Below are 23,978 nucleotides of genomic sequence, written 5' to 3' on the forward strand. Positions count from 1 at the left end.
TTATAATATTGCTCCCAATTCTAAATTTTCCGATTGTTAAAACTGAAATCCATGGAAAACACGGCAATAATAAAGAAGTAAAGAGTTTCTCAATAAAGTTAACGTTGCCATATTTAACCAGAGAAAAGAGTATAAAACCGGATAAGCAGTAATTCTCATTTCCATCAGTGGTTTCCATGGCTTCTGGCCGAAAACACGACAGCGTATGTACGCGTACATGTGTATACGTAACGTATGGCGCATAAGCTATTCGCGTTAACCGGCCACTTTCAGATTGGATGGCGTGCTTTTCGGCATATGGATTCATCGCGGATTGAGCCGCGGTTTCCATCCCCTAATGGGAAATTCATGTCTACGATTGCTCGCCGCGGAGTAGCCGAGATTACTCCGCGACTTTCGGACTTCAGAGAGTAAATAGACACAAATCGTCGCGCTGTACTCGTTAATTACGTGCACTTTATACAATCAAACTAGCAAGTTAACCTGGTATGTTCTGCACCATTTCGCATTTATTTTTGGTTTATGAATACTATGGTTGGTGAATTAATTCCAGATAAAATATAGAAATTATAGTACAGTTTGTAAATCAGATTTGCAAAATCAATGAATTCTAGATAGGATAAACATCTAAATCATAGAAGAAATAATAAAAATAATAAAAAATCTTTCAAGCTGATCTAAACTCCTTGAAATAAATTTATATGATAACATTTTGCATATTTAATATTTTATAAAGACAGTATATATTTTTTTAAGACTTTACTTTTTCCATGTTTGCAAACTACTATTGTACAACAAAAAAGAAGCGAAATTTACTAGAATTACATAATTTCAACATCTGGACGAAACTATAATTCTAAAAGTCGAAAATTTCTTCCCTGAAAAAAAATCCGCAGGCAGTTCCCTACGCGAATGACCTTCCCTCACTCTGACATAACTCCAATGCAGAAACGAGCGGAACATGTTCCCGGCGACGATACCCGTACGAGTGGACACCTAGCGCACGTTCTGCCGTACGCGCGCAGCCGACGGGCGTGCTCTCTCTTTCTCTTTCGCAATTGTCTACCGCGAGAGCGCTGGAAACTTTCATAAATTTCGTCACAGAGCGAGCAAATGGCTTCCGGTCCAGCGGTCGGACATTGTCGATAACAGGCACGTCGCCAGGGGGCGAATTCAATATCGCATTCGCACCGCCAAACCTTCCCCCGCTTCCTCCGCCGCCAATGGTCGCACCGGTACCCTCCGCAGCCACCTCTGTGTGCCGGTGCCCCCCTGTCACCCCCGCCGGCACACCCTCCCCCTCCAGGCATTGTCCCTCGCATTGTCCTGAAAGTTTTCGTCGAGCCGGCATAGCGGTTGAGCCGCGTGATTACCATATGAATTAAAGTAATGTGATATATGATCACGGGATACGTCCAGCACGGCCGCGTTTGAAGAAGACTTGCGGCTCCAAGAAACGTGAAATGCGGAAAAGGCGCCGGTGAAGCGGAATCGCGAGTCAGGAAAGCCTGGATCTTTCACCGAATCGTCACCGAGAAAACGCACTTCCGATAGAAAATAGTGGTCGGAAGAAAAGTTAGTTCACGTCACAGAAAGATTTAATGATAAAAATTTTTATGATAAAATTCGCTTTAGATGATCTATAATTTATGACAGACTTTTAAAAAGAAATCTATTTATAATTGAAAATATTTAAAGAAAAAATTTAACAAAATACATATGTACGAAATATGTACCAATTTAATATTTATTGACAAATTTGAGAAAGCTTGGCGATATCAGCGAACGATCTTTCAGCTATCCCCTGAACAGTTTTTAGGCTTTCGTAATGCTTGAGCGTTCACCAACGCGTGTACGGGACACAAATTTGTCGCAACAAAAAGTTTGCCGAAGACAAATCGCGCGCACCCTCGGGAGACGCTGCACGTGCCGCGCACTTCGATACCGCGATAGCGTCTCCCCGTTTTAAAACGAGCCGCCCGTGATCTCCCCTCGGCGCCTCGTCGCCTGCCCAGTCTCATTTTGTGCGATTTGGGGCCAGTTTGAAGCCGCTCACAATGGAGCAACCATCGCGGGCATTACCGCCGTGGTCGGCTATCGGCTTGACGGCGCGCGCGTAGCACGCGACTCTGCTTTCTGGTCGACGCGATATCTCGATCGCAATAAATTCACATTAAACTATCTGCTTCGCTATAGTCCCGGCCGCAGCTTTAATACATCCCATCCCCGCCCGCGCGCGCTATCCCCCTCCGTGCCCGCCTGTACGAAGCCATCCCCGCTCTTCGGACGACGGACAGTCTATCCGTTTCGTTGTCGGCGCCGATTTTAATTTTCTGATTTTGCTATGTGCTTCGCGTCACTCGCGTGCTTTCTTAATCACATTTCTTCCATTCATCTTCGGTTATAGAGTAGACGCAATGACCCGTAAAAAAATTGTTTTACAATATATATTAATTAATCTTTAGAAAATTGCTATTTTATTTATTGCCAACAGTTACATTTAACCCGCTCAATTTCATTAAAAACGGTAAAGTACTCCACTAACAAATGCTTAATTCCAAATATAAAAGAGAAATTCGTTTGGCATGTACAATAAAAGAATTGCTCAATCCGTTCTGCTCTTCTTTCCTTTTTCTCTTTCTCTATTTTTTCCCGGCATATCCTATCTTCCTGCCGGCAAGCAGTAGTAATTAATACGTGTTACGAGTGAACCTCACTAATCTGGTGTTAGAATCGTGGCGATTACCGCCCCTAACGCAGGTAAATACGAGGTCGCGTAAACTCGACCGCCGGTTAAACTCGCGCGCCGCTCGCTCACAATGGGCGGCGTGTGTAAGGCTGCCGCATTAATTTCTAGTAATTATCAGAGGTGTATTTCATCCGGGGTGGGTCGCGGGTCGTGTCCGGGGTCGACCACTGCGTGTTAACGCCGTTGTTATGCCCCATTATATTGTCCTACCAACACACGCGAAAGGAAGGAGAGACACGAGCGTCATGGGCTGCGAAAAGGCTGGTCGTGTAGGCCATTTTTACAAAAATAAAAAGTAAGGTGTCTCTTTCTCGCACGATACGTTCGTTTCCGATTCTATTAAATATGCGATTCTTGTGAAATATATAATTAAATTGAAATCTTTTTATACTTTTAAATGTGACGAACGTGTGAGTTGTCACTATTTTCATGTCAGATTTGTATTATCCGTAAATATATATATATTGTTCGTGCAAACAAACTAAAAAAACAATTCTTCAAATATCTCAAGATATTTAACGTATTATTTCTTTATACTTCATATATTTTGATTATTCTGAACATTTTCAGACAACGTGATTCATCGATGCGTAACGCGCAAAAACACGCGATCAAAACGGTGTTTTGAATGAGTGGCATCGTAACGAATCGCAGCGAAAATTGATAAAATATTTAATCCACCCCTACACTTCCGCGGCGCGGGAGATAGCATTACTAATTTATTTAAATGGACTTATCTTGCCGAAGTCCCCCCGATAGGAATGTAAATTGGAACCTCCGAATCAAGGGGGTAATGGCACGAGTAAGATAAAGATATTTTATTGCTTTGCGGTCGGACATATTTAAGCAGGGTCGAAAGTCTTTTTTCCATTGTCGAATGATTCGACGGTGGAGAGACAAGGAAAGAAGACTTACCTTTATTAACTTTCTACCATTGCTCGTGAAAATGGATCTTCGCAGATTAAGAATTCGCGCCACGCCAGCTGCTGATTAAAAACGAATATATACGATCGTCTCGGCATAAAAAGAAAGATAACACGAGAGCCGAACGCGAATCCTTAGCATTGCCGATCTTTTCCTCATAAATTATAAATTTATATCATGATTAATCTACGTAGTATAATTGATATATTTTTCAAAAACTCTTTATATCTTTTATGAGATAGTATAAACTTCAAGCAAAACCAAGTTACGTTTGCGAAAAGTTGATTCTTTCCACAAATCGCACTTGATACAAAAAAAAAAAATCATTTTTAATTATGCACCCAAAAGAATTAAAAACATAATTGCTGATGATTAATTCTATAAAATGGCAATTAAAATAAGAAATAAATATTTGAAATTATAAGACTCACTCAAGATGAAATCAAAGATCCGAGCGTTTGAACCAAGCGTTTCTTAGCGATGTATTGTGCCAGTTTTTTATGTTTCCAGTTGAGAGATTAGTCTCTCAGGATATTTATGACATCTGTAACACAAAAATAGCGATATTTTGCGGTTAATAAAATATATTTCATAATTTTAAATACATTCACATTCTATTACCATACATGTACACACGTCAGGACGTATTGTATTTGTCTTATTTATGTCTCACTTATCTTTAACATCGAGACGCCTGCTTGAGCGGTCATTCCTGGTGTAATCACGATTATAAATCTGTACTACAAGTCATGAAATTCTGGCGGATACGCGCCGACGTCGCGCAACGGCACAACAAAGAGCGAGCGGCTGCCGAAAAATAACGCGACTAAAAAAAAATGTAAAAAAAAAAACAAACAGGCAAAACAGAATAAAAATAGAGCAGAATAAAATAGAGCATTGTCGTGCTCGGTAGAGAAGCGGTCGGACCGGTAAAATAGAAAGGACCGGCCGCGCGAGCGCGGGCAATAATTCGAAACAAAATGTCAAGCGGGCCCACCATTGTCGGGCGCGGTAGTGCGGTAGGCGCCAACTAGCACCAACGAGAAAATATCGTCGACAGTAAATCAAGGTGCTCCGGCAGAAGAGAGAGCAGGCCCTTTCACCCCTTTCATCCCTCCGCCGTGCCGGACGATCCGCTTCGGGCGGCCGCACGATCGCACCGACGCTCGCTTCCGTTTTTCATCATACGTACGTCATAAATAAGCCGAGACGGCTCAACATTTCAAGGTTGCCACCACGAGCTTCGATCGCCCCCGTTGCTCTGGGAGGAAGGGGGAAAAAGCAGTCAAGAGTATTGCAAAAACTTGTGATTGAAAATCCATGACAAGGGAACGCAAAGTAATAAAGTTTTGATCGTAACATTAAATATATGAAAAAGAGGATAAAAATACGAGGTATCTATTATATCGATACAATACCAATAAAAATTCTTGTAATCGCATTTCTGAACTATCTTGCTAGAAGCCGATCAAATCGTAATATAAAGAATATGAAGAACATATATAAAGAAGCTATTGGTATAAAAAAATTTCTTTGTAAAATTTTGAATTTTTGTAGTTTGAAAGTTTAACAAATAAAAATAAAATATTAGAAATTTTAGATTGAAGACGCAATATAAAGATCTCACAAACACTATTATCGTGTCGACTAACATACGTGCGAAGCTCTACGAGCGAATCGCAACATATGCCCTAGAAAAGCGCTAGCTTGCGCGAACGAAATCGTTTAGCGACGCCTGGTTGACAACGAAACACTGTTACGAGCGGCATCGTGAGACCGGTGTAAGCTGCGTGTTCGCAGTCAAGTTACATACTCGTACCGGAAGACCGTGACGAAGCGAGAATCGGGGTGGCCAAAAATAAAGGGACAGATAAGTACTTAACACATAAAACGAGATTCGATTAACTTTGGTGTTCGCGTTTTAGTTAAAAAAATCACATCAAAAATAACATAGAGTTGATCAGAATATTTATAGCTCATTGCATAGATTGAATTATATATGATACATTGGATTATATATAATACAGTTCCATATTTTGTAATGTTATAATTGAATAAAGTAATTAGTTCTACTTTTAGATACATAGATTCATGTGTGTAAATTGTGAAAATATTGTAATCAATTAAAATTCTAACTAAATTAGAACTGAAGAAAGATAAATTATATGAACGCAAACAGTGACTCATATCTTCTCTTACAAAAGTCCCCCGAAGAAACCGCGTATCCGGTGATCAAAGGTACAATAGTAGAAGGCAATGTGGACGTCAAGACGTGGCTCGTCTGGCGAGAATCGGTAAACCGAGAACTTAATGTCTCGGAACGGACGCTATATTAGCATATCCGTGTCCAATCGTCGCCCACGTGGCAAGGGTGCCGTGGCGAATCGGCCCCGAGCTATGACATTGTCATTATTTCAGTGACAGAACAAGCATGCGCGCGATTCTCCACGGGAAGTATCGCTAACAAGGGTGGGAAGCGCGACGGACTGATCGCGAGGGAGAAAGACAGATACATGTTCGATTTAAATAAAAGAGTAAAGCCCTGATATCTCGCAGTGCCTTTGTTTCATTAATTTATGCCATTTGTTTATCAATCGCAACATTGTTAATTGATTTATTTTTTATAAATTTATTATTTTCATAAGCGTGACAAGCTTTTATCTCTTGATTTTTTATCCTCTGTTTTAAACAAACAGATAATCATGATTTGTTAAATAATTATTTAGTATTGCTTTGAATTTTATGATTATCACACTTTGCGCTATTATATATAAAATACAAGAAATTTCTAAAATATAACTGCAAATCTCAAAAATCTTAAAATCGTAGTCGGAAAGAAGCAAAAATAAAAAAAGAATAGGAATAGAGAAAACAATTTCACCATGATATAAAATGCAAGTGAGTGAGAGAGAAAGAGAAAGAGAGAGGGGGGGGAGGGAAGGAGAGAGAAGAAGAGCGAAGAGATGATAGGAGTCCTCAAGGGGCCCTTCGTCGCTCTATAAGGGATACAACTACCATCGAGATCCGGGTGCTCCATGTTATTTATCTTTATGGACCTCGGGCAGAGGGCAAGTACACTTACTTCGGGGGTGGTGAAGGGGCTAGCTTAAGCCGGAATGAGGGTAGTAAGAGATTGTTTGTCGTATTGGCCGCGGTTTCAACGAGCTTAACGTTACCCGTTTAAGAGATTTTGCGGTTTTCTCTCTTCCGATAAAGTTAAAACCAGTTGGCTCTCTCTTTCAACGAAAGAGCTTTGAGATATCTCTTGTTCATGAGAAATTCAACAAGTCAACGTGTAAATTTATGTCAATTTGCCAGCTAGTAATTACATGTCACGATTTCTTATATTTATATTTCTTATATTTAATTCTAGAGTATTGGAATATATAAATAATGATATTAAATTTTTACCAATTTCAAATTTAACATTGAAATATTAACTTAAACGTTAATAAAATATACAATATAAATACAAAAGTTTCTTTTTTTATTAATCCATTAATGCAAATAACTTTTCTTAAGTTAAATATAATTAATAAATTTAATGGCTAGCATAAAAATTTGAAAGGATTTTTCTATATTAAAAGTTCTTTAATATTTTAATTCATACAAGTAAATTTATAAGAAGTGATTTGTATGTTTACTGTTCTGTACGCTATTTTACGAACGTAGGATGAAACAATCGATTCAGTACTCACAGATCGGATGGCAGGGAGAGGTTTCTGAGTGGCCAGAAATTAATCTATTGCCGCGTAATCGGCTTTCAGTGATTTAGCACGGAAGAGACAAGAGGAGGACGGACGACGTCCATGAACTAAAGAGCAAGATCGATTCTCTATCTAGAAAGTCAATGCGAACTCCTATAGTGTCCAACAAAGTCAGTTAAAAACAAACCTTTTCTAAAGAGGACAAGAAACAGTTCTGCTTGCATATCTTTAAAAAATATATAATAAAAATATAAATAAGGTAAAACAGGTATATTATGATATGTATAAATATAAATTACAGCTTTTTAAAAAAAAAACTAATAAATTTATGAATAAAACTTATTAATAGACAAGTCATAAAATTAAGAGTATATAAAATACGACATATTTAATGTCACGGATATTCTTTTATTAATTAACAACGATCTGGATTACATACAGTGCTTATGTACAATGTGATATTTACATCGAAGTGATACAACGTGATATCGGGATAAAACAATTCTTATAAAACGAAACAGAACTTTAATATTTCTATATACAGAAGAAGTTAATAGTTTATTATATATATAATACAGACTTATACGTTACATTTAATTCTGAAATAATTTGGTATATGTGTCGTGATATCTTAATTAATATTTCTGTCAGTAATATGAGACAATTATAGAATGTGTAATATCGAAATCTTCGTTAAACATCTATATGGTATTTGATTTTCTTGCTTTTTCAATCGATACATCAACTTACTTACAGTCCTATAATTTATAAACGCAATCTGTTTGGTATTAAAAGTTTTACTACGAATATGTACATGCTACTGTGATTATTGCTGTACAGAATACTGTATATGTTATCTTAATGATTACACATCTGTCTCCTCTCTCAAATCTTATAAGTAATCTTATGCATAGATTCATTATATCGCAACATGAGCTATAATTAAACGATTGAAACAAAATAAAAAATAATATTATAGCTATAATTGTACAAACTTTTTTTGGAAGTACTTGGATTAAAACTGGATTATGCCTGCTCAGATAAAATTCCTTTGTTGGGGAAAGCGGCGCGATAATTCACGTAATTTTCGGACAATATTAAGCCACTCGGCGACAAGTTAACCCTATGCTAAGTTGTACACCGTCGACGGAAATGCGATGGGGGTGACGGCGGAGGCGGGGACGGCTCTTGACGGTGGTTGGAGGCCGGGCTGTATTTAAAACGCGAATGCGCGCCGGCCGATTCGCCGTTTGAAGTTAAATGGAGTGTAAATGGCAGATAACAAACCGGCACTGTTTCCGATTACGGCATTCATTGTTTCCTACCATTATGCGCGCTCCGACGGTTTGTGTGTGACGCGGGTTACGGTTTACGATCTATTTATTGCCACGCCGCCCTCACCTCCGTACACACGACCGAAATGCGCTTTACACGCTTGCAACACCCCCGCTCTCCCGCCGAACACGCAGCCCTTCCGTACCCACGGCTGCCACCAAGCCCCGCTGCCCATCGCCACGCCAGCGCCCACCGCCCGTTTCACCTGCCCGCCGTCGTAAATACACGGCAAATATTTTAGTTTCTACATTGTGGAAATCGAGTCGTTCGAATGGACCGTATGTAATTTGTGAGTGTATCGAAATACGACCGCGATTATTTTCCCCTTGACAATTTTAGCACGCTGCTTTTCCCCAAATATGCGTGATTTTGGGATACTTTATTGCGACAGTTGGTTTCGTGTTCAGAACTATGTTGTTATATTAAATTGTTTGAATCTCAAAAATTGAATATTCCTGAATTTATAAAGAAAGAGGTAGAAATATATACTAGTCACTCATGTGATATCTTCATTCTATTGTAACAAGTATAAAAAGATATAATACGAGAGATTAAACATCTATAAATACTTTGGAATTTATGTATAACAGTCATGCAAACACGAATTATGTAGATAATTACGTATTTAAAATTTTTATATTTTTTTCAAAAAAATCAAAATTAGACGCCGAATTTTAAATCATTTGTCCTATTTGATATTTTTGCCTCCTTCTCTAAAAATGCATAAAAACGCATAAAAACTACTGTTTCTCGCATATAAATGCGATATTTAAATTGGATTGTATTTAGAAAGTGATATTGAACATATTTTGTTATATCTCACATAGATATTAAATTTATATTTCTAGAAAATATTTTTATGATTATTTTGTTTTCCAAAAATTATTCAGTATTTTATATCAATCAATTTTGTTATTGTTTGCTGTAGTGAAGATATTTAGGTCTAATAATCTTGATCAAAGATATATGCTATTGACTTATTTACACTTTACTCTTGAAGTATCGATAACTCTTATACTTATTACTTATTTCAAGAAGTTAAATTTATTTACAAATTGTTCCTACCTAATATTGACTAGACAGGGAATGTCTGATCGCAGTGCGTAAGTTAAACTAGAGTATGCGTTTATATCGATCGATGTATTCATAGATATTAATTCGCAGCGAATGTGAAATTTCTTTATCATACACGTATACAATGTAAGTGTCGCAATAGTACATCTATACAAAGTTTTGCAAACCAAGCGAGTCATTATTTATACATAATTCTTTGTCCAATTTTAAATCAATTCTTCCTAGATAAAAATTTCTCGCAAACAGTTAATTTTCTATATTAATATCGTTGTAATTTTTTAAGTATAAATCTTTCAAAACATCCTGAAATCATGAAAACTTCTGAAATCTAATTCTTGAAAGATCCTTTGTTATTAATTACTTATAATTAAAAAAATTACTATCGTCGTTTTTTGTTAAAGAAAAGTCGATTCCAAATTAGTGAAAAAAAATACATAGATAAAAAATGACTCAATAAATCTGCACACTGCATATATTTGCAATGTAAAAGATGTGTAAAAATTCGTTTAATCAGAACTATCGAAAAGATAACATTCAAATTATGTATTTCTGATTCGTGTTTAGCTCAAATATCTTTCTTTTTCTCGCCGAAAGCGATATTTCAATTTCTCTCTCTCTCTCTTCAATCTAATGAAACGCAATGATAAACGAACAACGACTTCATTACCTAGAAATGTCTTGGCTTGCTGATTTTCGTTATCCCACGCAATTCAATTCTCAAAGGAATAGCCAGCCGTCAGAATATCCTCGGTCGGCAGTTTTCGTCGTCACTTACTGTGAACGGGAGTAGCCCTCCTCTTGACCTCGACCTGATCGACGATACCGTCGCTCTCCTTGTCCTGATGAGCGGTCATGTGTCTGGTGAGGTGATGCCTCTCGCGAAAGCTCTCGTCGCAAACGGGACACCTGAGCTTCTCTTCTCTCCTCCTCCTCGCCGCCTCGCCCAGGCTCTCGTTTTTGTGATGAGAGCGCATGTGATAAACCAGATCGGAGGTCATTCGGAACGACAGATTGCACTTGGCGCAGACGTTTTGCGCCGGTAGAGTTAGGGCGGCGAACGACGGCGGCAGGAGGCCGGCCACCCCGGCCGCCGTGGCCAGGAATCTCGGCCTGGCGAGAGCGTCCGCCATCGGCGGGAACACGGAAATAGGATTGTAGGAGAGGTTGGGATAAACCGGCGGGAGATCCGGTCGGAAAGTGGCCACCTTCGGGCTCGGCACTTTGGGCGGCTGGGCGATTTGTGGGATCTTCAGGTTCTCCAGCAGTCCTGTTTGACCGGTCTCCGCTCCTACAGTCAGGAACGGATACGTCATCTTCGTGGGAAACGACGCGTACTTGTAGCTCGTTGCGCCGGGCAACGGCACCACCGGCGGGCTAACGCTGCTCTGATAACTCGCGCGATCGTCCGGCGATATCGACGATCTAGGTGACGCCTGGCTGTCGTCGTTGAAACCGTTCCGCTGCGCCGCCAGGTTGACCTTCGTGAAGGCGCTGCGAGATTCGCCATGACGATCCGCGCAAGTGATACCCGTCTCGTAAACCTTCGCGCAGGCCAAAATCGACGGATCCGTCGACTCCGGACAGCCGGTCAGCATGGATTGATGACCGACAAACGCAGGCGGACTCGGAGTCTTCTGAAGCCGACCGCCGACCGGCGCGTATCTTCTTCCATCGGAGTCCGGAGACAATCCTGGCAAAGTTGGCGTCAAAGTCCTCGGAGACACGTAGGGCGGACTCAACGAGTTCTCCGTGCATTGCAACAATCTTCTTCGGTCCAAGCCGCCGGAATCGTTGTCGTAATGTTTGATGGTAAGATTCTGCGGTAGTCTATCGGTATCTAGAACGTTGTCCGCAGGAATGTCATCTCGCAGACGGTCCTTTCGGCTAGATATCAATCGCAACTTTTCGCTCTGACGACGCACCAGATTCTCGTCGGGCGCCATCAGGAAGGCGACGTCGAAGGAGCGCTTGCTGGCGCGTTGAAGGGGATACGAAGCATCGGGCGTGACATCGCTGATGGACGCGGGGCACGCCGACGTCAGTGCCGTCGTGGCCGGTGTCGAGGTCGCGGGGGCGGCGCGGTCGATGCCACTCGTGCGATCTTCCATTGTCATCCTGCTCGCTCCGGATGATCGACCTGTGACAATGACGACGGGTGGACGGTGAGTGCTAACGTCGCATCGCGGAATGATTGATCACTCAAGATTCGATACACTCGACCCAGATGTCCTACATTCCGCATAAATAGAAGCAAAGCAAAACTGATCGTCGGGATAGTCGACAAAAAATAAGGTACAACGTAGACATTTTAAACTAAATGTATAATTCAAATAAATCTCTTGCATTTCATACAACAAAATGCAAGTTAAAGAAATATTTGTATAACTGTCATTAATAACAACGCAATATTTTTTGAAAACACAAGTTTCTCATAAAAGAAAAAAGTAAAGAAATATTGAATTTACAATTTAGCATTTGACTTATTTATAGAATTAACTTTTCAAAGTGTACTCGCATTAATTCAAATATCAAAATATAAATCAGATATATATCAAAATTAAATTTGATCTTTGAAAAATATTTGTACAATAAATATGAGATTTGCCATTTGTGTAAAATTGTTGTAGAAAAAATTTCAATTTTAAATACTTTTTTTAATTGTAAAAACAAAAAATTCTAATAGAATAGAATCAGATTTATCATATTATCACAATATTTCTTTAATTATACAATGCAATTTATTAGAATGTTATCTGTTTATTTTTAATAATTAATTTATATCACAAGAATATGTCAAAAATAATATTTTAAGAATTAATCAACTATCCCACAATGAGAACATTGCAATACAAGAATGCTATTTAAAAATTAATAAGAATCTCTAAAAAACTTCTTAAAAAAAATATATAGAAACTACTTAAAAGATTAAAATCTCTAAAAAATCTTTGCATTATTATTTGACAAATTTGGTTATATATAATAAAATATATAGAATAAGATTTACTTACCAGATTATAGCAGCAAGAGTGTTTTCTTCCAAACACACGAGGTCTTCAAGCTATGCTAGCTGGGTCACGTTTTCCATCTTCCTCAAGATGCCCCTTTTAATCTTCTTTAAGACATCAAACCGCACTTTTTCTCACAAAGCTCTCTCTCGCCGAGACTGATTCTCGTAAGCACGCAAGCCCGAAATAAGTCACAGAGGGCAAAACTAAGCCCCTAGAGGACCCACCGATCTGGTGTACAGTCCGGGGCGCACTAAAGTGGCGAACACCCGGAGTCGTATCGGCGGTTCGCGTTAAAATGAGGGTGCTGTTCGCGCATCCCCCGTATTTAGGGGTAGCCGCGGCGGAGGGTAGCACAAGCGTGGCAGGTGGAGGCGCGACAAGGGTGGCACTGGCCAATGACGATGTTCGCTGCGTTATACAGGGGTGGAGCGTAGCAACGGGGTGAACATATTCGCTCGTCGGGACGCGTCTGCTAGCACCGTCCAGACCACGCCTACATATTTCAGGTTCGACACATGTGCCCGGGATCGTCGTCGTCGTTGTCGTCGTCGTCGTCGTCGGCGGCTCTTGCCACCCCCTCTTCCCCCTCCCCCTCACCCCACCTCTCTCAACACTACCTTACCGTGTCCGCGTTGCGCAACGCGTTCCGCAGAATCCTGGTCTCCCCGGGGTGGCAAACGGGGTGGCAAAGGTGATGGCGGGAGGATGGGTATGAGCGGAGGCTGTAATTCAGCCTGACAAACGATCTTGAATATTTTTAACGCCCGCGCTCCAGCCTCCGCTCTCTTTTTATGGCCGACTCGCGGCTATATTGGACGTTCGGCAGACGTCTGGACCTGCTGATGAAGGTACGACGACGACGACGGAATAAATCGCTTCGAAAACGCAAAATATGAAGAAGCATTGATAAGATAAGCGATAGAAGCTTCGAAAATTCTTTCGCGAAAACGAGCTTTATCATTTATACTGTGAGTTGATTAAAACACATATATAATGTTATATATTCATATATCTATTCACAAATTAAGATATTAAATTTTTTTCCAACGTTACTAATTATTTTTTTAAAGAAAATTGTTATTATATTCAAATACATTTATCTTATCGTCTTGAGTGAACCATGTGATATATGCCGATATAGCACTTGAATCACCATTAACTCAAGCTAAACTGAATACGAAAAGAAATTATTTTTTAAATAAAGATATCATTTCCTTTGCTTTATAATTACGATTGCAACATATTTTTGACTCAATTGATTATTTTTCAATTTCTATTATTTCTTCGCCTTAGATATATTTGAAGTACGCAATTATTGGAATACAAACTATTGCAAATATAATCATTTTATAAGGTTTCGCGCGTAAATCTCGAAATAAGTCAGGACGGGTGGCATCGTAGTCTCATGCCGGAAAAATAACTCGATACAAGTAGGTGCAGCGGGCAAGAAGCACCGCTACCCGCCACGGAGCCAATAGGCGATCAATCATACGCCGGTGATCTATTTTACCGGGCATGTGAGAGCCGTCGATTTCTTACGCGATTCCCGAGATCCCGGCAAATCCTACGGGGAACGCCGCGAGGTTAAAGGACATTAACTTCTTGATTGAGTCGGCAAAAAGTTGTAATGACTTTTCGATTGGCGCGATCCTACGCTCGGCAGAGATTCGTGAACAAGTATTTGCGAAAGAACGTCGCCGTTTTTTACGTCTTATACGGAATGTCTCTGAAGCAGAGAGATGTTCTTTCGTATACAGATACTCAAGATCAAACTAAGAAAAAAGTTTTAACGAGAAGGAATCAATGATTAAAAAATTATTCGATACTGAAAATTGAGAGATTTTGATAAATTGTTTGTAAGTATATGCTTTTCAATAGACAACAAAATATTCAATTTAATTGATATTAAATGTTATATAATAACATATAATAAATATAATTTGAATTGTTATTTGCGTTGCCGTTTAGTTCAAGAATGTTTGTTGAATTTTGTTGTTTAAGAACTCTCTGCCTCATAAAAAATTTCTTAAGAATTCCGAGGAATCGAATTTTCAAATTAATTCCATGAAATATATGCCTTGTACTTCACAATGCATTCGTATTATCGCAATAAATTGCAACGTTACGTCAAAGTTTATATTTGTGGTAATAAAAAATAGCGTGAATAATATGAGACAATCTCGGTAATTCGATAAACTGAAGTGTTCCGACGAGACACTCTGCTCTCGGCAATAGTTCCTTAGCGATTCATGCTTAGAATAAATTAAACGATCCGCCTCATGCGTAGCAGATAGTGTGGTGCGCGATACAACCGAGTCTAATCCTAATTCGAAGTCGTAAAGTCGGGAGAATCGTTACGACGATGTTACGTATGACACGCGTCGCACGACGGGGCGGCTGCAAAATGTCTCTGTATCTTGGCGCAGCCATTCCTGGATTATGAACCATATTTATTGCCGATCATACAGCACCGTTCCGCGCGAAGTCGGAGAGACGGCGATATACCGATCCCTAATTCCATTTTACGCCCCTCTGGCGCGCTTCGCGTGAGACAGCGTTCTTGCGGAGAAGCTTTGCTTTTTCATCCTCCTTTTCTACTTTCTCATAATAATGATATAATATGTGAAACGACAAAAAGATGAAAAAGACGTATCGCGCTTGTAATATAGTTTTACTTTAAATTATTAAAAATATTCTTCGTTTAAAGATAAAAGTTTTGTGTATCTAATAAAAAAATATTGATTAATTTAAAAGATAATTAATTCGAGGTTTTCTCTCGCGTCACGTTTCCCTCTTTTCTATTTTATCTTGTCCCTTCAGTGATTCTCACGAAAACTGTAACGCTGAACATTCGTCTCACTTGATTTACATTCTAAATTCTCAAGTAGAAAAACACGTCGCGCGTGAGAATCGCACTTTGCCACCATCTGCCCATGTTATCCTGCAAATCGGCCAGAAAGGGCAAGTTTCACGTCGCCTAATTCGACTAAGTTAAACGCACGAGCGGACGAGCTGACGGCGCTCGACACGTGGCAGACACGCGTGAGCTGTTAGCACAGAGTGTGGGTTCGTCGAAGGGCCGTTTAACGCTGGTGCTGGGTGCCGTGAAAGGCACTTTAACACCAACCAGTATCTGTTACATAGGTCCACGAAAGGGACACCTTACATGACGCGTGTACTTCGGCTCGATTGACTTCTGCATGGGAATTAATATATCGTCAAGTGAATGATTCTACGTAATCGCGTGTCACCTAAATTTGCATTATAAGAAATTGACGTATTTCTTTCCTTATTTCCTGATTTATATATAAAATTAATCATGTATTATTATCATGTATTAAAAGTAATCATGTATAATTATATATTTATATCTAAAAATTCTCAACAAGTACTAAAATTTTTTTATTGTACTGTTAGATGTAATATTTTGATAATTGCTATCAGTATCGATATTGTCTTGCATTTCTCGTTTAAACTTAGATTTTGAAAATATTTTATGCAATGCTTTGCGTTTCGCGAAGGGAATGTCATCCGCTTCTCGCATCGCTGACGTGGCTACATGGGGCGGAGTGCATGCGCGTTTCTATCGGCGCTGCATAGTGATAAATATGCAGCCGATGCAGTTGATGAGAAAAGGTCGTTTATCAATCACCCATTAACGCAACCCCGCCGAAAACCTGCTCGCTCCTGAGCCATATTTCACAGAATCATCGCGATTCCCTTCCGGCCGCTTTGGCCGCACGCTCGGTTTTCCATTAAAATTCACGGTCTGCGTTGTTCAAAATCAAAAAACAGATTAAAGGAAAAATCACTTCTTGGTAGTTAATTTATCAATGTAACAGCTAAATATTATATTAACAATTTACTCTTTTATAAAAATGTAAAAACAATAGCTATATAGAAATTTATAAATTAAAAATATAAAATCCTACAATTTAAAATTTCACAAATTTAGTAATTGAAATATTAAAGAAAATAAATTTTCATGGATAACATTCTTCATCTACATTTAAAATAGTAATTTGACTTATAAAACGTAATATACGTGAAATAAGAAAATACAGTGAGAGAAGAGAAAAGGTTAGTGCTTCACGAATTCTTGAAACAGGGTGGTCTTGGCCTGACAAATTGAATGTGCGATAAGTTTAGAGGATTGTTGAAATAACTGGGCGCGGTGTACATACTCAGGAAAGAAGAGGGAGATTCCCGAGATGAGTGCGGGAGATTTAGACTTTACGGACGTTTAGGCAATTCTTCGACTTATAACCGGCACCATGCATACCAAATGAAACAGTCGCTGTTTAAACGTTTTCGTAATTCTGCTGTGGCAAAAATCTTTTGAAGCAAAGCCTCGATTAGAATAAATTTGATAGACGTTATCGATAGTTTGTCCAGATAAAAGATTTCCACATTTTAACAATGAACTTTTCGAACGCTTTATCGAACGACAGCTAACTGATTTGGCATTGTATTATAGACAAATTGCATTCGCGCGGCAGCACTCTCACTCTACCTACCTACCGCATCAGAATTCTCAACGTACGCCATTCCTCCCCCCTCTCGTACCCTTTTACTCCCTCTATCTATCCGTCTATCTGTTCTACGAGAGAAGTTTGTTCCCGCATCCACTCTTGTTGATATCGTCCCGACGATATCGAGTAGCTCTCTCTCTCTCTCTCTCTGTCTCTCGCTCTCCGCGAAATTTAATTCTATTCGAAGCGCCGCCTAAGATGCCACCTTCGGCTCTTATCTCTGTGCACACAGTGGGTTGCGCGTGGCGGTTGCTTATGTGTTACGTGAATACCTTACCTAAATGCCGCCGCCGCCGTCGCCGCGGGAGAAACGTCCCTTGCGTGCCCGTTTCGTGTAACCAGCCACCCCCGGTGAGAGAACACCTCGCGCGATGCAAGAGCGGCGGTGCCGCAGCGTCGCGCAAGGGAGTCGACCGAGGAAAATTAATGCGACTTCCAGCCGGGCGCTATCGGACACCGCTATCTTACGCCTCGACCCGCCTCGCGCGCCGTAAACGTGAGTCGCTTAGGCGAGAAGTTCCCGAATTTAAGCGGCGAAGTCGCGTCGAAAGCGGCGCGCGATCGTGGCCTTACGCGGACCGAGAACGCGCGAGGAACGCCGCGATATCTCGAAGTCCTAATAGTTGTGTCTGTTTAAAACAATTCTATCATATGACAGACTTAGCCATTTAACTCATTACGATCTAACTACTACAAACTAATATCGACATTGTCTTAATAATTACGAAAGATATTGGACGGATTGTGATTGAAAAAAAAACACAATACTAAAAATCCATAACACTAAAATCATTATTTTAGAATATTGAAATACGTCAAAAATATGATTGTTTGAAAATCAATTTTTAGAATTGTACTTGTATCATAATTTTACACATTTGAAAAAGTGTATTTTAATTTAATTAATTTTTATAGAATGCATCTCAACGTCTCAAACTAGAATATATCTATTAATTCGCATTTGTTGCCAAAATATTACGTCTATCTATTATTTTACCAAGATCGTATATAATGGAACAAAGAAATTAACGAGAAAATACTAAGCAGCTCGTTTATCATAACGATGACTCGGTGGTCGAGAGCGCCATGTGCTTTTAAGAGCATTCTGTTAACGCCGGTTTAATTCGTATTGATGATCGTAGAGAAAAGAAAAAAATGCGCCGACGTGTATCGACATAATATACAATACACGCCGATGTATGTTCTATAGCGTATACTTGTCGAGTTTTATTCGCAATTAGCAATTAATAAATAAATATAATAATTGCTACTCGTACTTGATACTACATAAAATTTCTGAACGTAGGATAAAAATTATTAGAATTCGAACGATCGTTATTCTATTCAATTTTAATTACTATAGCGAATAAAGACAAGTAAATGATTTAGAATCATTCATTGAGAATTAGCAGAGATTCCCTTTCTCTTCATTAGTATTTAAGGCCAACGCGATATATTCCACGTAACGTTTATGGGAGGGAGAACACGTGACAGTCTCTCGTTGACAGTTTTACGATTATATTTGCCAAAATCTTACCCTGCCGCCGGGGTCGGTCGGTTGATTCTTCCCCTCAGCGGCGGCAAGAGTCGGTTGTAGGGTAGGATGGTTGGCGGAGAAAGGTTGGCGGAAGAAGGTGGATATGGTAGGAGGAGGGAATTATTAGAATGGTCCGGAAAAGATGGCGCAGAGTCGCTCCGTATTTTTATACTGTATGGCCGCTGCTTTGCATAATCCCGCACTTAGCTCGCTCGTCCCGAGATGCCGGCTCGCGCTATGCAGATCTCTTCTCCGCGCTGAAAACCCGAACCTACCGAGCGTTTCGCCGTTCCGACGAATGATAGACGACGCTGGCAGACCCAACGAGGGATCCACTCTTGTGGTTTCTTTCCTCCGAGGAAGACGCGTTCCAGCCGGAACGACGAACGAATCGCGCCACGATCTTTTTACTACGATGCGTTTCTGCGATGAGACGGAAGCTAATAGATATACAAGATTATTCACGTTTAAAGTGTTAAACGTTTGAGGGCACGTTAGCTCGCGATATTTCTCCCGTAATTTACATATAAAATACGTTATATTCCGAACAAAGAGCCTATTAACGTGAAATAAAGAGTCTGTTAAAAAAACCTAATTAAACGAATATATGTTAGAAGTTGTACGAATCTTTTTTTATTATGCTATTGAATACTTTATTATAGTTCTTGTAAAATTCGCACGATATTTAATGTACTGAATTTGAAAAACAATTATCAGAGTTAAGTCAGAGTATCATAAGGCGCTGTATCAAAGATTGTTATTTCAAGATTCAAAAGGAAAAAACCAAGAAAATTCTATCAGCCTTAATATAGTTTAAGGCACTTATTTATGCCACACGAAACGGATGGACAAAGATACATCATGAGACTTCCTGCACCAATGTCGCGGAACATTTGTCACGGCGTTCCACTTGTTCCAAAGATCAACTGCGAGCTCTCCGGCTGCTTGTGCGAGCGGAGATGTCTCATTTGCACCAAGAAATCGCGTCTTTCCCTTACTGCTGCCAAGTCTCCCTATATCGCGGTGTTCCGGCGTTAAAGGAGACGAAATGGATCGAGAGAGAAAGAAGAGAGAGAAAAAAAGAGAGAGAGAGAGAGGAGAAAACGCGCGGCATCATCAATCTTAGCGCGAAAAGACCCAGGACGAGCGTGGCGTCGCTCCGGATCTCACAGATGCGACCTTGATTCTCTTCCGGCATTCCCTGGAGGTACGGACGTAGATTAAGTCTGGTCTCGCGAGTAATTTGTCCGAGTCTCTCAATTCTCAACCGATTCTCGACATGCTCGATGCGTCGAAACTAAGCGAACACCTGCGTTCTCCCGTATTTAAAAAAAAATCATCGAGTTACGATAACAATTTTCGACGATTTTGAATAAATCTTTAAAATCTTTAGTTTAAAAAATTATTTCTATTAACGGTTAAAAATAAAAAATTTTAGTTTTCATTTTCTAGAATTAAATACAAAATACACATTCATAAACCTCGAAATGCACATGTAATATAAATAGAAATAGTTGCAAACGTGTACTTCACGTCGAAGAGCGCAAAATACTTGCCGAGAAGTTGAGGAACAAGATAAAAACTACCAGATATTCCAAAAGTCATCCGCATGATTTAACTTCGCGAAGAAACAAAGTTTTCAACTCAGATTGTAAGTTCTTTTTAAGTGCAAGACGGAATCCTACTACAGAACATGGCATTAATAAATCCAAAAACAAAGTAACCATATTAGTTGTTAAAACCAAATTTCCGTATTTTACTTGCTAATACCGTCACATGTTTATTTCCTATCAGAGTCAGTTAAGTTTGACGCAGAAAGAGAAAGAGTTTTAGTTGCCGAGTCCCTCGCCCTAAGTCAGTTTATTTTTTTTCTATTTATGTTAAAATAACTATTAATTTTTTTTTAAATTTCTTCTCACATAAAACATTATTAAACTCAAAACTTAGCATTCAAAATTTTATACATCTTTATAAAAATAACTTTTCTCGTTACATTCAGCATACATTTTAATTATAAAACTGAAACATACAGCGTGAAACTATAATTCGGTCGTAGCGACAAATAAATCCCGTGTCCGAGCGAACGTGGAGCAATAGCGAATTTTCAGAGATTGCTCTCAACGGAACGCATGCATGATCGGCTCCCGGCACATATGCTCGTTCGTACATACATATGTATGTATCTCGACGTGATGCGTGAAGAACATCGCATACGTCACTCGGTTTTCCTGCGACGGTCAGGTCATACATATTCCGCGACCGAGAACGGATCGAACACTCACACCCTTTTGACATTTCGATTGGCGTTGGATTTTATCTTCCTACACGGTACTCTAAAAGCTTGTCGTATGCTTGTTATATGTTTGTTGTTCATATATCAGAAGCAGATAAAGAATATCGCGTGATTTTAAAATATTTATACATATTTTCTTTAAACAAAATTTCCAGTCTTATATTATTTCTAGAATATAATTTTTTATACATAATTTCGTACGTAGCAAATAATCTCAAAATTATATTTATTTCAATATATTAATATATTGAATACAACAATATATTATATAATAAACATGAAATTGCATTTCATGTTTAGCTCACATATATTTCCAACATTTACAATTCAAAAGCAAAACGGAGAAATATTTAACAGTTAAACGATATTTTTTAGTATATGCGATATGCAATTATTACAATTGGAATTTTCTATTTATCGCGAAATTTGGAAATGTTCAGTATATTTCTTTTTTGAAACAAAATTTTTTGTTACGTCAGAACAAGAGTGAAAGTGATTAATCCTCCGCCTGTAGGACGTAAATTTGTAGAACATATTTCGCGAATGCATTTACGCCCGAGCATATGTACGAGATATCGGGTTTCGCTATCTCTTGATCCACTGATTGTCCATCGCCCCTAACAGCGCTGTCAGAAGCGATCACGTTTGATCTTCGAGGGACTCTTGTCAACCTGATGTGTTTCTTTTCAATTTTTATCAAACCTGTCTGTTATTTTTGAATGTTGGAATATAGATATAATTTATTTCATGTAGCAAAATTTTTCGTGAAATAAATTCAAATTCTTAAAGCTTTTCCCCAAAGTTTTTTCCGTAAAGAAAGACTTCGCAAATTGAATAATTAATTCATATGAATATTACACCGAAATTGGGGAAATTTTTATCGAAAACTTAAATGCTTCTTATGCAAAGACAAAGACGGCCACCAGTTGGTAGCTGCTTAGTTTCCGAAGGTTTACATGTAGCATCCCGGAGGCAGCGAGTGCGACGGGGCTCGGTCACGGTGGATGCGCCAGGCTTTCCAGGAGATGCCGGGGTATAAAACCTCTGGCCCGTTGCGGCGGCCGCATTACGAAAGATACGGCGGTTACGGTAGCCCGAGAGGGGGCACGGGTAGGGTTGAAATCCGGAGCATACCTTAGTTGTCCGCTCGTAAAGCAACCCCGTATGCCTGGGAGTGCGTGCCGGAGCTATCTCTTTCTCCGTTCCGTTTCGTCTCAGCAATATTAGGTTTCCCTCTCCCTCTCTCTCTTTCTCTCTCTCTCTCTCTCTCTCTCTCTCTCTTTCTCTCTACGTCTACGTCTACGCGAAGTGTTTGTTAAACGAGAAGGAATATGCATGAGGTAGGAAGAGAGCCGGCGGCGGAGTTATGCTACGGTGATCTTAACGGTGGACGCGACCTTAAATATGTATATGCGCCGCGCTGGAAACACGGTAATCAGAGAGTGTCCAGGAACGGGAGCCAGCAGCAGCTCGTGCGCGCTTGATACCGCTCCAGAACGATTCCGTTCAGGATACCGCGTCGCGACGGTCTTGTATCCCGTGGCATTAGATTTTATTCGAAAAAAGAAAATGCTCACCGAGTCTTATTCCAGATTGTTCGCAAATTGGATATAGTTTCATAGTTTTTTTTTTTCTATTATTAATAAATTTTACATTGCATCTGCAAATATTAACATAAAAAATAATTACGATCAAAATCTCTATTGGATTATTTTAATCTCCAGCTAATAAATCGTTTAACTTGCTCGCAGATTCACGTAATCCCGAAACGATTTCCCGGCGATGCTCGAGATAAAAGCGGCGCGTATTCGACCCTTGCAGGTGAAACGTGACGACGTGGTATCTCGATTGTGGATCATGTACCCTTGCCGCGCGAGAGGGGGCACGTATCTAGCTACGCCTGTGTCGAAGAACTCCGCAGCATATTCTCGTAAACATGCATCACGAGCATACACGAGTATGCATATACGTAGGACATATGGTGGTTAGCACGGTGCTTGGGTCCCCACGAAGCGAGGAGGGCCTCGTCAAGACTTCTGGGGCTAGGCTTTCACCCCCCCCAGTACCGCCACGACTACCCCCCAGCCCGAGAGTCCTCATGAGTTTTCAATGAGATTAGCGGCCCATCTGTGCCGAGACCGACCCCATCGTCATCATCGACCATGGACAAAGCTAGTCAACCTGCTCACTGCCCGTACGTTCTCCATGGGGGTCGCGCCACCGTTCCCTCCCCCCTCTTTCGACTATTCGGTGTATGCACTTGCCGCACAAACTTATCTCCGCGCTTTCACTGACCGCGCGCGTATCCGTGTTGCGTGACGAAATATAGAAAATAGCGGGTTTTTAGTCATTCGGTATCAATCGTGTTTAAAGTTCTCATTGACTACATCTCTGTCTAGATGTTATCTGGATACGTTAATGTCTGGATACATTATCTTCGATCCATTAAACTTGGAAAAGTAAAAGTATTTATTTGCCGGATTTCAAGTCTGAATTATTTTGTTTAACTCTGTGATAACAAATTGAAATACTAATTTTTTTTGCTTTGCTTCATCTATAAATGCATTAATTAATAAGAAGTCTTCCAGAAATTAGATTTCTTAATAATTATTAATATATAAATATTTGGAATTAGTTCCTACGTTAAATTCTGTTGCAGGAATAAAATAAAAAAATTGAACAAAAAATTGTTTTGCTGCATTAATTGGTAGATGAAAAGAATTGGTAGATTAAAATTACTGTTGTAAAAATTCTTCAATTGTTAATTACAATGGAAATATTCAGCTAGAATGCATTCCGGATATAGCGGCGAGCAGCAT

At 39.7% G+C, this 23,978-nt stretch overlaps 1 protein-coding gene and 1 long non-coding RNA gene across 3 annotated transcripts in view; both read right to left on the reverse strand.

Moving 5' to 3' along the window:
- LOC105668494 (uncharacterized) overlaps positions 1-23,978 on the reverse strand; it is a 77,560-nt gene that overhangs the window by 33,320 nt on the left and 20,262 nt on the right. For both annotated transcript variants that reach the window (XR_010891154.1, XR_001100112.2), the window contains exon 3: positions 4,105-4,217. This is a non-coding gene — a long non-coding RNA (uncharacterized lncRNA). The remainder of the gene's footprint in view (positions 1-4,104; positions 4,218-23,978) is intronic.
- Positions 10,201-13,047, reverse strand: LOC105668492 (uncharacterized). The gene is made up of 2 exons (XM_012360912.2): positions 12,798-13,047; positions 10,201-11,926 (listed from the first exon to the last, which is right to left on the reverse strand). The coding sequence occupies exon 2, from the start codon at positions 11,901-11,903 to the stop codon at positions 10,557-10,559; it is 1,347 nt and encodes a 448-aa protein (XP_012216335.1). The 5' UTR covers positions 11,904-11,926; positions 12,798-13,047; the 3' UTR covers positions 10,201-10,556.

Source organism: Linepithema humile, chromosome 7, assembly GCF_040581485.1.
Source record: "Linepithema humile isolate Giens D197 chromosome 7, Lhum_UNIL_v1.0, whole genome shotgun sequence".
In the NCBI taxonomy this organism is placed as follows: domain Eukaryota; kingdom Metazoa; phylum Arthropoda; class Insecta; order Hymenoptera; family Formicidae; genus Linepithema; species Linepithema humile.

What these genes read in the sequence shown, in the direction of transcription:
- LOC105668492 (XM_012360912.2), bottom strand. Translation starts at nt 11,903, where the DNA reads ATGACAATGGAAGATCGCACGAGTGGCATCGACCGCGCCGCCCCCGCG.